This window comes from Haemaphysalis longicornis, unplaced genomic scaffold (genome assembly GCF_048455015.1).
Source record: "Haemaphysalis longicornis isolate Haplotype H1 unplaced genomic scaffold, Haemaphysalis longicornis Haplotype H1 scaffold_12, whole genome shotgun sequence".
Classification (NCBI taxonomy): domain Eukaryota; kingdom Metazoa; phylum Arthropoda; class Arachnida; order Ixodida; family Ixodidae; genus Haemaphysalis; species Haemaphysalis longicornis.
Window position 1 is genome coordinate 60,338,641 of NW_027526225.1, and position 14,992 is coordinate 60,353,632.

At 48.8% G+C, this 14,992-nt stretch overlaps 1 protein-coding gene across 1 annotated transcript; it reads left to right on the forward strand.

Annotated features, from left to right (window-relative positions):
• The first annotated feature begins 4,747 nt into the window (after nt 1–4,747).
• On the forward strand, nt 4,748–9,458 carry LOC144161647 (uncharacterized). The gene is made up of 3 exons (XM_077692278.1): nt 4,748–5,540; nt 7,601–7,613; nt 9,035–9,458. Exons 1-3 carry the CDS (start codon nt 4,748–4,750, stop codon nt 9,276–9,278), a joined length of 1,050 nt encoding a protein of 349 aa, XP_077548404.1. The 3' UTR covers nt 9,279–9,458.
• The last annotated feature ends 5,534 nt before the right edge of the window (nt 9,459–14,992 follow it).

Here is a 14,992-nt window from a genome sequence, read left to right on the forward strand (position 1 = left end):
TCAAAGAGCCCTTAAGTTCTGGACCGAATTAAGGCACCATGATACTTTTCAGTTACATATTTTTGCAATTGTCCTTTAACAATCCCAATTTCTTCCAAAGTCTCATCGAACGTCCTCCACATGAGCTCCGTGGATTTTCCATTCCTGTGGCCGACATTGCACACGTGGATCTACGAACGGTATTCCTATTCCACCGTATTCCTGAAGGTCGACGCACCCGGAGGACACCAAATCCTCGGCGGACGGACCATCGCCCGAAATTTTACGGCCTTTGTTTGCAGCCGGCCGAGCGAGGCCTGCTAACCTCAACGAGGCCTACAACGGCCACGGCTCGCACGCTGAGGCGAACGCTCTGTTCTGGCACGCTCTGGCACGTGCTGTGACCCGCGCTCTTGCATGCTCGGGCGCACTGGCCTGCACTCTGGATGCGGGCTGGCACGAGCCGCCGGGGACTTTTCCAGCCCGCAGCGCAGTCTCAGCCCCCGCCTAACCGACACCCAGCGAGGCATTATGGAAGTCGTGAAAGTGGATGGTGAGCCAATCTCACCCGAAGACTACGAGAACGACGCGGGCTTTATTACCAGCCACCAGCAACGAAGCAGCCGAGCCAAGGCTAGGCTCACTGTTCGAGACTCCCGAAACCAGGAAGGCACCCGCCGAGAGCGGGCGCACAAGATCCAAAACCAGCTGGGAGTGCGCAGACCGCGTCTGCCGGCTCTTCCAAGAGAAGATATCAAGACAGTTATTCGACCACGCGACGGCTTGAACACGTCGCGTGTGAGTTACGCACAGCTCCGTGACGGTGTGTTACGCGCTGCCGCAGTGTCGACGGAGAGAACGAGTGACGACATCTTTCGCCTTCAACCCGGACAGAACATCTTGGTCGTGAGTACGCCAACGATGGAAAATGCCAAGAAGTATTGCAGCATCAAAGAAATTCAAGTCGGGAGCCAGACCTATGCTACGACGGCGTATGTGACGCCCCCGGATGACACATCGAAAGGCGTGATTTACAATATACCCAACTATGACGCGCAAGAAGACATCACAAAGAGTCTGGTCAACTCGAAGAACCCCGCGATCCTCCAGGCGAGACGAATGGGCAAGACAAGCTCGGTACCAAAGTTCCGCACTACGTATACTACCGCGTTGCGGAATATCGATGCTTCTTGCACAAGAAGAAGGTGGAAGTCTGCAACACCTGCGGTCGTCTCGGGCATCGCACGGACGTCTGCCCCAGACCAAACAAAACCTACTGCCAGGGCTGCAGGATTAAAGACCCACCGGAAGATCACAATTGCATTCCAACATGCGCCATTTGCGGGCAAGCGCACGTCACTGATGACAAAAAACGTCGCAACCGTTTCAAGACACCGTACTTGCTCAAGCAACGGCAATGGGAGCACCAGCAGCGCTCGAGACAAGAAGACGGTGGGAGAACCAGCTCCGGGATTCTCCGCGGGGAAACTCACCTGAGCAGAGCTACGAGCAAGCAAGACCCCACCAAAGACAAAGGATACGACCGAAGAGAGCGCTCCAGTTCCTTTCCCCGACTCTCTCCCCCAGAAGAAGCGGAAAAGCAGAACTCCAAGAGTCATCGATCTCGGTCGAAGTCAAAGACCAGAAGGGATTCAAGGCGGGCCCAATCGCTGCCTTGCTCTCTAGCTCCAGGCCCCAGACCAGGAGGGGTAGCTCGCAGTCCTAGGAAAGGAACAAAGAAGACAATGCAAATAAGGTGAGCTGGGCAGATGCGGTCTCTCATAATGCTCCTTGCAGAGACAACAAAAAGTCAGGGCCTTCCCCCCTAGAACAGGAACTGGTGAGGATCAGGCGAATTCTTGAGCAGGTAACCAAGGAAAACAGAATCTTAAAGGAAGAGATAGTAAGGCTGAAAGCGGATAAGCAAACTCGTGCGCGAACCGCTGCAGCGCCAATCGAAATGGGGCAACCAGAAACGGAAACTGTTCCGGTCGCAGTAGCGATGCAGAGTGATGGGGATTCTTCACCACCTTTCAAAAGAAAGGCGGGTGAACAACCCAAAGAACATAACGACTCCGAAGAACTAAAACAATTAAACCAGAGTATTAACTGCAGGTTTGAATGGACCGAAGGATCGAGGCTGCGATCTCTGAGCTAACCAACGCCATTAAAGATCAATTCGACAAGGTGGTAACCCGGCTTACAGCCTTAAAGGATACCCATAGGAACTCCCGTCCGGCTGGCGTTGGGCCGATCAAATCCTCAAAACCTTACAGTAGACCCGCTTCGGCGGACATGACCAAATTTAACAAGGAAGATTTGAACTCGAACAATGGCCCGGAGTAACGAGAAATACGTGATCTGGCAATGGAACTGCCGTGGGTTTCGCCGGAAACGAGGGAATCTGCAGCAGTTCATCTACACCAATGTGCAAGAGGCGCCGGACGTAATAGCGCTGCAGGAGACAGGGGCACAGGCAAAATTATCCGGGTGTAAAACTTACAGTAAAGCCTCGGACGATAAGACGCCCGTCACTACTCTAGTAAGACGAAATTTACCGGTTATGGAACACGAGACTGGAGTCGCCACCGTGGACCACGTCCTCGTCGAAATTATTCCGTCCAAAAAGGGAAGCGAAGGCAGCGTTTTCTTTCTAAACGTATACAGTAGTCTAAGGAAAAGGCACAGGTTCGGATCTCTATTCCGCAAGGTCTTAGACATAGTCAAAAAACAACCACTCGTCGTAGTAGGCGACTTTAACGCGCCTCACCCAGCATGGGGGTACGGTAGGGAGGTCGCCAAAGGACGAAACCTCTGGATGGACGCACAGCAGCAGGGTCTCACTCTGGTGACCGATCCCGCTCATCCCACTAGGGTGGGTAACAGCGTACGCCGCGACACCACTCCCGACTTAACCTTCGTCAAGAACGTGCCGGATCCTGATTGGCTAAACACTCAAGAAAATTTGGTAAGTGATCACTTTATTGTAGCCACCACTGTGAACGCCGGTCCTTCCAAATTAAAGGGTAACAAGATCAAAATAACAGAATGAGATTCTTTTCGTGATATCAGAAGAGCAGAGAACTTGAGTAGCGAAATTGATGACATCGAGTCTTGGATCAAAAATATACAAATGCGTAGAAAAAGCTACTATCCCCGAGGAAGCCGCACTGAAAGTGGCTGAGAGCAGGCTCCTGCACATGTGGGAAGCCAAGAATGGCCTGCAGAGACGGCTCAGTAAGCAGAAACATAATCGTAGCCTGCGCAGAAGAATAGCAGTTTTAAACAAAGAAATTGAGGACTACGCGAATCAGCTCGCCCGCCAGAACTGGCACAGTATGTGCGATGGCATGGAACATCAGATGGGGCTAGCTATAAAACTTGGCATATTCTCAGATACTTCATCGATCCCGAAAATAGTAGAACTACCCAGAAACACAACCTGAGTAAGATTGTTCACACTTACGAGGGAACGGAGCAGGACTTGCTCAAAGAAATTAAAGATAGATACATTGGATCTACTCAACAGAAGGCGCTAAAACCGTACACCGGTAAAGAAAACGCAGACCTTGACCGACCCGTTACGATATCCGAGATTCGGGCAGCTTTGGACAATCTTCGGACAAGGTCGACCCCTGGCCCCGACGGTATATCGAACAAAATTTTAAGAAACCTAGACGACGAATCTATAAAAGCCTTGACGAAGTACATTAATCTATGCTGGGAAAGGGGTAGCATCCCGCGGCAATGGAAGACAGCCCAAGTGGTCATGATTCCAAAGACTGGAAAGAAATTACAATTGGAAAACTTGAGAACCCATCTCACTGACGTCGTGCGTGGGCAAGCTGATGGAGCACGTCATCCTCAATAGACTGAACGCCTACATGGAGGACAGAGGGCTCTTCCTCCATCACTGACGATTGGCCAATTCCCTGATCTGGTAGCTGTCTTTTACCAAGGAACTTCTTATTCATCATCATCACATTTATTATTATCATCATCAGTTATTAAGCATGGTTCATTTAGTCCTTCGGGGGTCAGCGGATGGTGCGTAGGGCTCGAGAAGCGTACAGCTATGCCGCCCGTGGGAGACGATATCGCATACGATCGAATTCAGCGGTATTAAGCACAGTGGAATTGTCTAAAGACAAAAATGATGCACCCCTCCGTCTAACGATGGCGATGGGTGAACGCGAAGCTGTCCCCTTAGACGCGTTGCGCAAAAATGAGGGGTTTACTCAAAAAGCCTACCGTCTAACACTGAAAGTTTAAAATCGTTTCGAGAGACAGCGAGTGAGCGAGCGAGTGAGAGAAAGAGAGAGAGATGATGGCTTCCAAATATTTGGCGCATACCCATTTAGGGGAACTGGTGTCCAATGATAAGGTGTAATCAACAAATCACATAGATAAAGAAAGTAAGCCCACAGTAACAACAATGGTCAAAGAAAATTAAAGCAAGGGGGCACTCTTGTTCGTCCATTGCGAGAGGCGGCATCAAGGAAGATGATGAAGTAACCCCTGCACGCTCCCTCCGCGAGGCGCGTGCACGCGGCGCCGTCACTTTTGATCAAGATTCGCTGGACATCGGTCGGCGGGTCGCTTTCCTCTCGCAGTCCGAGCCTCTCAAGCCTCGCCCCCTTCGTCCTGGGCAAGTCAGCGGTAGTCGAGAAGGGCCCTGCGATCTCCGAGACCGCCTGCCGAGCCCGCTCGCGACAGCCTCAGGGGAGACGAGCGAGAGGCCCAAAATTCGCCCCCTTTCCGAGGCACCATGCAGCAGCCGCAGCAGTCCGCGGGCGCTATGTCGCAGGGCGGTATCGGCCGCTGCCCTTCTACCATCGTGACCCTGAACGTGAGCCAGGAGAGGTTGAACCGCGGCGGCGCCCGGCCCATCTTCCCGTCGTCGGTCGCGCTGCCGACGCTGCAGAACATGCAGCGGATGCAGCAGCAAGCCTACGGCGGAATGCAGCAGGGCAGCATTGGCGGTCTGCAGCAGGGCAGCATGGGTGGTCTACAGCAGGGAAGCATGGGCGGTCTACAGCAGGGAAGCATGGGCGGTCTGCCGCAAGGTAGCTTGGCAGGACAGACGCAGCAGGGCATTGGCGTACAGCCTCAGGGCCACTTGGTGCAGTTGCAACTTGCCCTGCTGCAGCAGCAGCAGCAGCAGCAGCAGCAGCAACAGCAGCCGCAGGGCTCCCTTGGAGGCCTGGTGCAGGGTTCCGCCTTGTCGGGCGGCGGCCAGGGACTTCAGGGCATGCCCAGCGTGGTGGGCCAGAGCTCGCTGGGTGGCTCCGGTGCCCTCGGCGGCCTGTCGCAGCAAGACCAGCTCAGCAGTCTGCTCGGGGGAGGCGCTGGCTCGCACAACTCCAGCCTACTCGGCGGACAGCAGTCGAGCCTGCTGAGCGCCCTGCAGAACCAGCAGGGCGGCATGCTGAGCGGACAGGGCTCGGGCGGCCAGCTTGGCGGCAGCCTCTTGACCGCCTCGCTGTCGTCCAGTCCGCAGGTGGGGCTTCTCGGCGCTGGCCTCATGGCCAGCAGCCAGGGGCTGTCGCCGCAAAAGTCGCGTGAGTGCCCTCCTCTTTTGATTCTTCCCTGTCCGGTACCCGGTCTGCCTAGTGCGGGGGCTCCCTTATACGTAGATGCCTTTGCGGGGTTATTCAGTCGTGCATGGGCACCCGTCACGACCTCTCATCTCCGCACATTCCGCTCGACGTATCCGCCGTACTACGCATAACTCAGCCAGAATGAAAACTCAGTACCCATAGCTTAACTGCCATATGTACCACGTGACGCCAGTCATGGCACAGAAGGTAATTAGTCCAACATAGTCACACGTAGTCAGTCCGGGAATATGTCCAAGTCATGAATTAGCCAAGCGAATATAGTAGTATCACAGTAGTTATGATCATCTCAGTAGAACAGAAATGTCACAGCCAAAATCACCAAATTTATACAGATAAGAAGCAAATCGTGTTACGTAAGCATTACGGATTGACGGACAGATTTCGGGAGGAAGTAGCCTAAGCTAAAAAAGTGGTTAAGGTTAGCCTCGTCCTTAAAAGGAAAGTTTACACCGATAATGCACGCATCTTGTGTTCACTACTGCGTGGAAACGTCCTAAATTGGACCAGCCCGGGCATCCCCGGAAACACAATACGAAAGGGGCCACAGTTATCGCTGCAAAGAGAGTGCCATGAACCGAATATTGGTATTAGAAAGGAAGACAACAGTATATTCGATCTGGGCGGTGTATGATTCGGAGCACAGATACCAGTTGTTCCACGCAGATAACAGAAACCAATGATAACAGTTTCCTATTAACAGAATCCTATGATAACAGAAACCTATGAACCTCCGGACCAATCGGCCTGCTTTTGCGGGAACATGCAGAGGACCAATCTACCCGGCAACGGCTCGCTGATTTCAGCCAAAATGCGGCTATAGCACACTCATTTTGAACACGAAAGTGTTTTATTCCGGGGTGCACGAAGATTTCACTTCGTCATATCCGTCACTAAAGGGACGCCAGTACAACGAAGCAAGCGGCCTGTAAAGGGTGCACCTCTGCACAGAGAACCTAATTGCGGGGAAGCAACCTTTAGCACTAAAGAGTACGTGATACTTCGGGTTGTTCATTTCTGGGTATTATACTTTAACAAGAAAGTGTTTTACGCCGCGATACCCCAAGATTTCACTAACCTCATATCCGTCACCGAAATGACGCCAGTGCACATTTGCCGAAGCGACCCACCTGAAGGGCGTCGCTTGCCAAGCGCACCCACAAGACAGCCGCCGTTACGCAAATCATGCTCATCTGCAGGTATCGCTGCACATTTCTCTTTCGTGTTTTACTGATTCCTGTGGCAGAAGAATCAACCAGTTTTTTTTTAATTTCTTGTGTCGAGTTGTTCGTCCGATGTCCGGCTGTAATCCTGTCCAACTCCCCAGAAATATTAGCACAGCTTCGGTGTAGTACAGGTGGAGGCAGTACGACAGTAAACTCGTTGTTCGACTTAATTTTTGAAGCTCAGTATCGCTCCCTTATGGCGACTTCAGCACTGAAGACAAAGCATTGTGTGCTCTCACTGCATCCGTCTCATTCATAGCGTCTCCCTGTCGACAAGACTGTACGGACAAAAACGGACGCACGCCTTGAAATATAGAAAGAAGCGACACGCATCAGGGAGTGAAATTAAAGCCCAACTAGCATCTAGATATTGTCCTAGTGACCAAGGAATCGAGCGAGACAAATTGACACGTCTGGGGATGACTTAAAACGCTGCTACGCGCACTAGTCTATGTGCCCACAGTGCTCTGACGTTTTAGCGTTCATACACGGTGCAATCTCCTACAAAGTATCGTGTAAAACGTTTTTGCACACTCTCAGTACCGTATTTTCGCGCGTATAACCCGCGCCTGCATTAATCCACACCCCCACTTTCAGCCCGCCGGAAAATAAAAAAACTCCTCCCGTAGTGCCCGCACATATGATACAGGAAAGGCTGCGCCAAAGCTATTGCTCAAGCACATACGATGCAGACAGAAAAAGCGTATATTTAGCAAGTAGAATGCGCTGACAGCAAGGCGAAAGTCGCAATTCACTGAGTGTCACGGCTCTCGCTAGAAGTATCACTTGAGCCGCGGTCTTCCCTGTTGTACACAAGGTCATCTTCACGGCACAACGTGCATTGCCGTGAAGCTGCACAAAGGAAAAACCCCGCTTATTATTCACACCCCTACTTTGCCACTGAAGTTTCTGCATTCTTTGGTGCGGGTTATGCACGCGACCATACGGTAATTACTTCAGTAGATGAAGATATATATGAAATTTAAAAAAAAACAGCGTTTCACGTGCTGAATTTGAGATTAGCGCGAGGAGCTACTGCGCCTCAGTAGTTGGTTATCCTGCATTTGGCAAAGCTGTAGTTCTGTTCAAGGCGGGTACCCATATACGAATTAAAAAGGACACTCACACAGCACGCAGTTTCTTCCAGGAAAAGGTACACAGCTTGATATTTTAATTTTTATATACATCAGCGGTGGGATGCCGAACGAAAGAACAAAGGCGCATAGCCGCGCATTGCAAAGTAGTGGCCATGTGACATGCAATGTCACATAAACGTCGCGACATCGAACCGCCTGCTGCTATTTTCGTACTATGGCTTCCGCATGCCTCAAGCTAGAATTTTGGCTAGTGTGTTGCATGACATGTCACTGAAAACGGCGCAGGGGCGTGGACGAAAGAGGTCAGCAAAAGCGCTGACGGTCTTGCATGCTGTCTCTTGTCAGCGCTTTATACTGTCTAAATTCGTCTCACAAGTACAAGCGCTTGGGTGATTGTAAGGAGGACATTACAAGAGCTGCACTGTCTTGTACTGCCTTTGCACTGTACTCTGTTTGTGCGCTCTTGTCAGCACTTCTACTGCGCTTGTTACTGTAAGCGCTTGTAAGTGCTTACATTACACGCTGTTGCAAGTATACGAGAGGACAATACAAGCGCTGACAAGCGACAGTACACGAGACAGTGCAAGACAGTGCAGCGCTTGCACTGTCCTGTCCTTCTTTCGTCCGCGTCGAAGCGCTGTCTTCACCGACATGTCTTCCGCCTACATCTATCCGCGCAATACAGTCGAGTTAAAGGACGCGGGCTCGATTCCCGGCGCGGCCGCAGCTTTTCTGAGTCGAAAAGCGAAAAGGCCCGTGTGTCCCAAATTTCGGCGCACGTGAAAGATCTCCAGGTGGTCAAAATTAATGCGGAGCCCTCCACTACGGCGCGCCTCGTCATCTGGGAACCGTCGGTGCGTTAAACACTACAATAAATCAATCATTAATTAATTAAATTATTAATTATTAATTAAATGAATGATTAATTAAAAATTAGCCAATTAATCAGTCAATGAATCAATCATTCAATCAACCAATCAATCATTCATTCATTCAATGAATGAATGAATCCAATGAATGAATCATCAATCTATCAATCGATCAACAGTCGAGCCAACTGCCGCCGTTTTACTGCAGAGTCCACCCTGGGCGGCCTGGGCGCCTTCGGCGGCAGCTCGGTGCTGCCCACCAGCCGAGCGTCGAAGCCCCTGCTGCAGGCCATGGAGACCCTGAAGGGCGGCGCGCCGGGCGTGCAGGGCATCGCGAGCCCCCCCTCCGTGCCGGGCCTGCCGGCGCCCATCGTCATGTCGCAGCCCGTGACCAGCGCCGGCCTCGCGCCCCAGATGCAGCATCTGCTGCTCAGGGGCATGCCGGGATACACGTCCACGCTCGTCGTCATTCTCGTGCCCCAGGACTGAGCACCGCCGGCCAACCGCTCTCGACAGCGTTGTCTCTCTTCTCTTGGCACTCTGACCGGACATAAAAATTATTCACGCTCTTGTCCGAGGCGTCCTTTTCCGCAAAGAAGCGATCTGTGGCTTTAGCGTTCGGCGTATTTTAACAGAAGAGCTGTTCAAATTGAAAAAAAAAATTAATAAACAGTGCCTCCCGAGAAGAAGCGACTGTTCGCGCAGGCATTGGCTCTAAAAAAAGCGTGGCAGTTCCAAAGGGTCGAACTGGGTCGAAGACGGATAGACACGTCTATTAAATCTCGGGGGTCAGTGATCTTGCCGTCTTTACATGAACACAATCACGCATCAAGTCGCTAATGCGATCATGTACTACACCATACACCAGCTGAATACCCTACTAAAAAATTCAGTCGCATCCCACATAACCAGTGACATCACTGACGTAACAGGTGGCGCATGCTCAGAGTACTCTAACTGCTTCGTTGGTAATGGTTTAGAATCTTTAATACAATCAGCGATTTGGTAATGGTTTAGAATCTTTAATACAATCAGCGATTTGGTGATGGTTTTAAATCTTTAATACAATCAACGGCTCGGTGCATGCTACATGGTCCGCACACGCTTATTGACCACATCTTATCTAACTTAGATTCACCTCAAGTTCCTGGAATTGTCGACTTTAATATCGCAGACCATTATCCTATTTTCCTTACTGCTCGAAAGTCGTACCCAGTATAAAAAATCAGACAAGACACTCGTTTGACTCCAGTAAATTTACCGAAATCATATCCCTTATTGACTGGAGGGACGTGTTGGATGAACATTGCCCAGAAACTGCATTCAACTTATTCCCTTCTAAAATAGTAGAATCAATTAATCTATGCACGTCACTGACTCCCATCCATAAGCGATACTCTGCCCCAGGAACCCATGGACAACGCATAGTCTCCAACACAGCATTCGTATAAGACACAACCTTTACAAGAAAGTAAAAGCTCGGCCCTTCAATATTCCTCTTAAAATTCGTCATAAAAAGCATTCGCAAACGCTCGATGCAACGTTGAGAGAGAGAGAGAAAGAGAGAGAGAGAGAATAAAATTTTATTATTTCCTACTAAAGAGACTTCAGGGTGGCCTCCTCATTCCAGGAGTCCATTGGCACGGGCCTCATCTTCTGCCCTCTCCACCAACTTGCGCTGTACGTCGAGGGAAGAGGTGGCCAAGGCGCTCTCCCAAAGCTCATAAGTGTTGAAGGGATTGGACAAGCTAAAAAGAACTACTACCAAAATAAAATTCCTCAAAACTGAAACAACACCCATAAAAACTGGCAACTAATCAAAGAATTCCTTAAGCTGGGTGACGAGCAATCCTCTATAACTGAAATTAACGATGGCATGCATACTTTACCGAGTCCTATGGACATTGCTGACTCATTTAACACTTTCTTTTCTAAACTGAATGTAATTCAGGCTAGTAATGTTTCATGCCTCCCTAAATGTCCCCACAATTTTTACCTGCGTCCTACCGCAGCTGACGAAGTCGATAATGTAATTTCAAATTTAAAAACACTGATCCTGGGTTAGATTTAATTTACCCTTTGAAAGGTTTCTCGTGACGTGTCCGCTGTACTTTCTAGCATAATCAATATTTTAAAAGAGCATATTTCGCTAAATTAAACATTCTAACCAACTGTCAGTTTCGTTTTCGTCCCAGTCTTTCAACAGAACTAGCGCTTATAGAATTTACAGATAAGATTAAACAGCTCATTGACAAAGGTCACTGGGCTGGAGCGGTATTTATTGATTTCACTAAAGCTTTCGATACCATTAATAGTAAGATTCTTTTTCCTAAATTAGAATCACTAGGAATTTGTGGGCCACCTCTAAGACTTTTTCGGAGCTTTTTAGCAGACAGGACACAAGTGGTACGCCTTTTAGACACAACTCCCCGACCTATAACTGCAAATCAGGCTTTCTGCAAGGGTCAATTTTAGGTTCACTTCTCCTTTTTAATGACTTGCGTATGAATATCGAATATGAATTTTAATGAATATTAATGACTTGCCTACGTGCCCAAATAACACAACTTGTATGCTTTACGCTGATGACACCGCAATGTAAACAGGTGATCCTAATCTAGACGCCCTAACTGCATGGCTAAACCAGAAACTCGAAAATTTTGCAGTATGGTGTAATAAAAACGCACTCCTGATAAACCCCACAAAAACTAAATATTTATTATGGAATACCTCTAATAGGCATCCAGCTTCAGTTCCAAGCCTTTGCTTTGAGCGCACCGCCATTCCTGTGTCAAGCACAGTAAGATTCCTCGCAGTTCTACTCGACACTCATCTGAAAGTTAATCTCCACGTGAAACCACTTACAAAAAAAAATTGGTTTTGTCATACGCGTAGTAATCCGATCTCGAAGCTATTTTCAGAAACATATCCTGATATCTCTATACTATGAATTTGTTCACAGCCATCTTAATTACTGCTTACAGTCATGGGGAAACATATATTCTACTCATTTGTCATGCCTCCATCTATACCTATAAAAAGAAGTGCCCGACTGACTGACTGACTGACTGACTGACTCACTCACTCACTCACTCACTCACTCACTCACTCACTCCCTGACTGACGCATCCACGCCCAGCCAAAACTGTTAGATCTGGAGACTTCAAATTTCGCGAGTTTATTTGCGTCATTGAGTAGGTGCTCACTAAGGCGGGTTTTTCAGAAATTGCACTCCTAACCGCGGAAAAGCTAGGGCGAAATTGTGGTTTCGCGAATTTGTGATTTTCTCGGTCACCCATTCACATATCGAAGCGCTTTTTGTTGATATATGTAGCCATTAAGAATACATAAAAAGTCGTTTTTGGATTTTTCCCTAACCTACACTAGCGAGGTGATTCCGCATTCCGGAAATAAAATGGTTTTCCTAAGTATTCTCAAATAAATCTTTCACCGATTGAGTTATCCAACTGATTTTTGCTAGCATATGTTACTCATACAAATGCACAGAACCATTTTTAAGGATTTCGCCCTGCGACGCCGCTAAAAGGGCCAAACTGTTTTTTTACAAATTACACGGCTGACGAGCCAAAAAGGCCTAACAGGTTATGTACACGTCTAGCCAAACTGCTATTTCAAACGGCTACCGATTTCAAGGGCACATTCTGATTACGGTGTTGGAGGTCAATATTTCTGAAAATTCAAAAACTTCCACCATGGGGATAGTGAAAAGCTGTAAAATAGTTTTTCAGATATTAATTTTTTTACCGCCCGCCATTTCAGATATCGAACTGTTTTTTGTTGAGATAGGCAACTTACTCAGGTATCTAAACACTGTTCTACACCATTTTTCAATGACACCTTCCCAATAGAGGCAAGCAGGATTTCGAGAAAACACTGTGTTTTTACACATTCTTAAATAAACACACAGCCAGTTGATATCACCTAGTCGTTTTTTCTTGAAAATGCTGCCCATTTGATTGCCCAAAAACTAATTTCAGGATTTTTTCCTAACAAGCGGATAAGAAGGCCAGCGAGATTTTTTAATCTGCATCCCTTTGGACGTAAAATTCAGTTGAGTTTTCCCGCGTTCGCTTAGCGGTCTCCATCTGTTGACACCTTCGGCAATTACGCGTCTGCCGTAGGAGCCGGTGTCATATATCATAAATGTAAAAGAGAAGATGTACCAGTAAAAGCGCAAATGTTAGCCCTCGGCATCTGTTGGGACTTCCTGCAACCCTGCGCCTCCAGTAAGGAGCTCATCCCAGGCAAAAATTTGAAGTGGTTTTCGAAGTGGTCCCACTTCATTCAAAGTGGTCCCACTTGCCTGCAAGTGGGATCCAAAGTGGTCCCACTTGCCTCCAAGTGGGATCTGAAGTGGTCCCACTTGCCACCATGTGGGACCTGAAATGGTGCCACTTTGACGCAAGTGGGACCACTTGCAAGTGGTGCCACTTGCAAGTGGTCCCCCAACAGGTACCACTTGGTTCAAAGTGGGAGCTGAACTGGTCCCACTTGCTTCAAAGAGGTGCCCGAACAGGTCCCCCTTGAGGTGAAATAGTATAAGTGCAGCACATCTCCTGCTTCTACAACACTGGTTTTGGGTCATAACCCCTCTTTCCCCCCACTACCCCCTTATCCCGAAGTAGCTTTTCCCCCACTACCCTCTTATCCCGAAGTAGCCAATGTGAATGTCGATCGAATAACAATTTCAGATTGTTTTCTTCCATACTGTGGAAATAGCTTTCGAAAATATTCACAGAAAAAAATCCGTATTATATTTAGTTCGTTTTTTTTTAATCTCATACCACACACTCCACTCGAAGACATCTTACTTGCTATCTAGTATGGCAGAAACAATTTTTTTCAGGCGGTCGTAACGTTGCTGCCGTAGCGCAGGTGTAGTACATTGATCAAAATGAACCGAGAAGAGAGTTGCAACCATCGACACATCTCGCGATAGCGCCGCTCGTCTCAGCCCATGTAATCGGCAATAGTTGAGGACTGTCTTTGCACACCTACTTGAGGTATAAATGATTGAATAGCTAGTGCTATCGCGAGCGGCTGCTCCCAAATTACATGGCCTACAATCAGTGCTCTTGATTTGCAAAATGAGCGGGAGTGTTTTCTGCGGCAGTTGTTACGGTTGGTGTCGTATTTAGGTTATGTGATAAAGTTGCAGCTGTAAAGCTTAAAATGAGGGCTAAACATAATTAAACGACGTCAAAAATTTGTTTTATAATTTTATTGCAAGGCATATGCCATATAAAACTCTTATTAGCCTTTTTAACGCGATTCATGAACCCCGGCGGCAGTTTCGTACACATGCAAAAACGTCACAAAATGGCGTATGTTGTGGATGAGACTGGTGAGCGCGGTCGCCTTTTCAGTTATATTAGCGTGCAACCGCCGTGTTTTGTTTCTTTGCGATGCCACGCATCGTGTTTATTAGCAAGTGCGTCACCTGCGGGAAACGCAAGAACTTCTGCGCCGGCATATGTTCCAAGCTTTCATATCTCCGCACAAGGCGAAGTGACAAGTGTGCGGGTTTGACTGGTCGTACTAAGAGGTAGGTACCTTTCTTTTCCCAATGAAACTGTGACGTCTGGTGCCGGATGCTGTCCGACGCTTTTTAACATTGTAGATTTTAAAAATGAGGTCAACGAGCTGCGCTTTTATTAGTATAAGCCACGTTTCGTGGTTCAAGTGAATGAAGCACGTGCGTGCGGTAGCCGGTGTTTGCTGGCGCCTCGTAGTCTTTGTGAAATCTCCCCCCCTACCCGAGACTGAATTCCGTGCAGTGCGCCTCGCAGGTATTGTGCTCGCGAGACTGGCTGCCGCCGTCGTGATCTGCCGCCTTGCGGCCCGAAGGCAGGCGTCGTATATGCGTGCCGTCCTCGTGAAACTCGGCACCCAAGGGCCAAGTCAAGCGCCGTGAAACTGCCATACTCGCTCGCCAACGCGCCCCGGCAGCGTGCGCGTCGACAGGGTGCTGGCGGAGTTGTGCGGGAAGAAAAGTAGCCAAGAGATCAGGACGCAGGAGGTGTAGTTAAATAGATGGGAATTTACAAAGTGGAAGGGCGATAAATTAATATGCGAGGGCAGGAGAAAGAGTTCGCGCCGTGCGCCGGCGAGCGAGTATGGCAATTTAACGACGCCTGACTTTGTTGGCGAGCTTCACGATTACGGCACGCATACCGCGACGC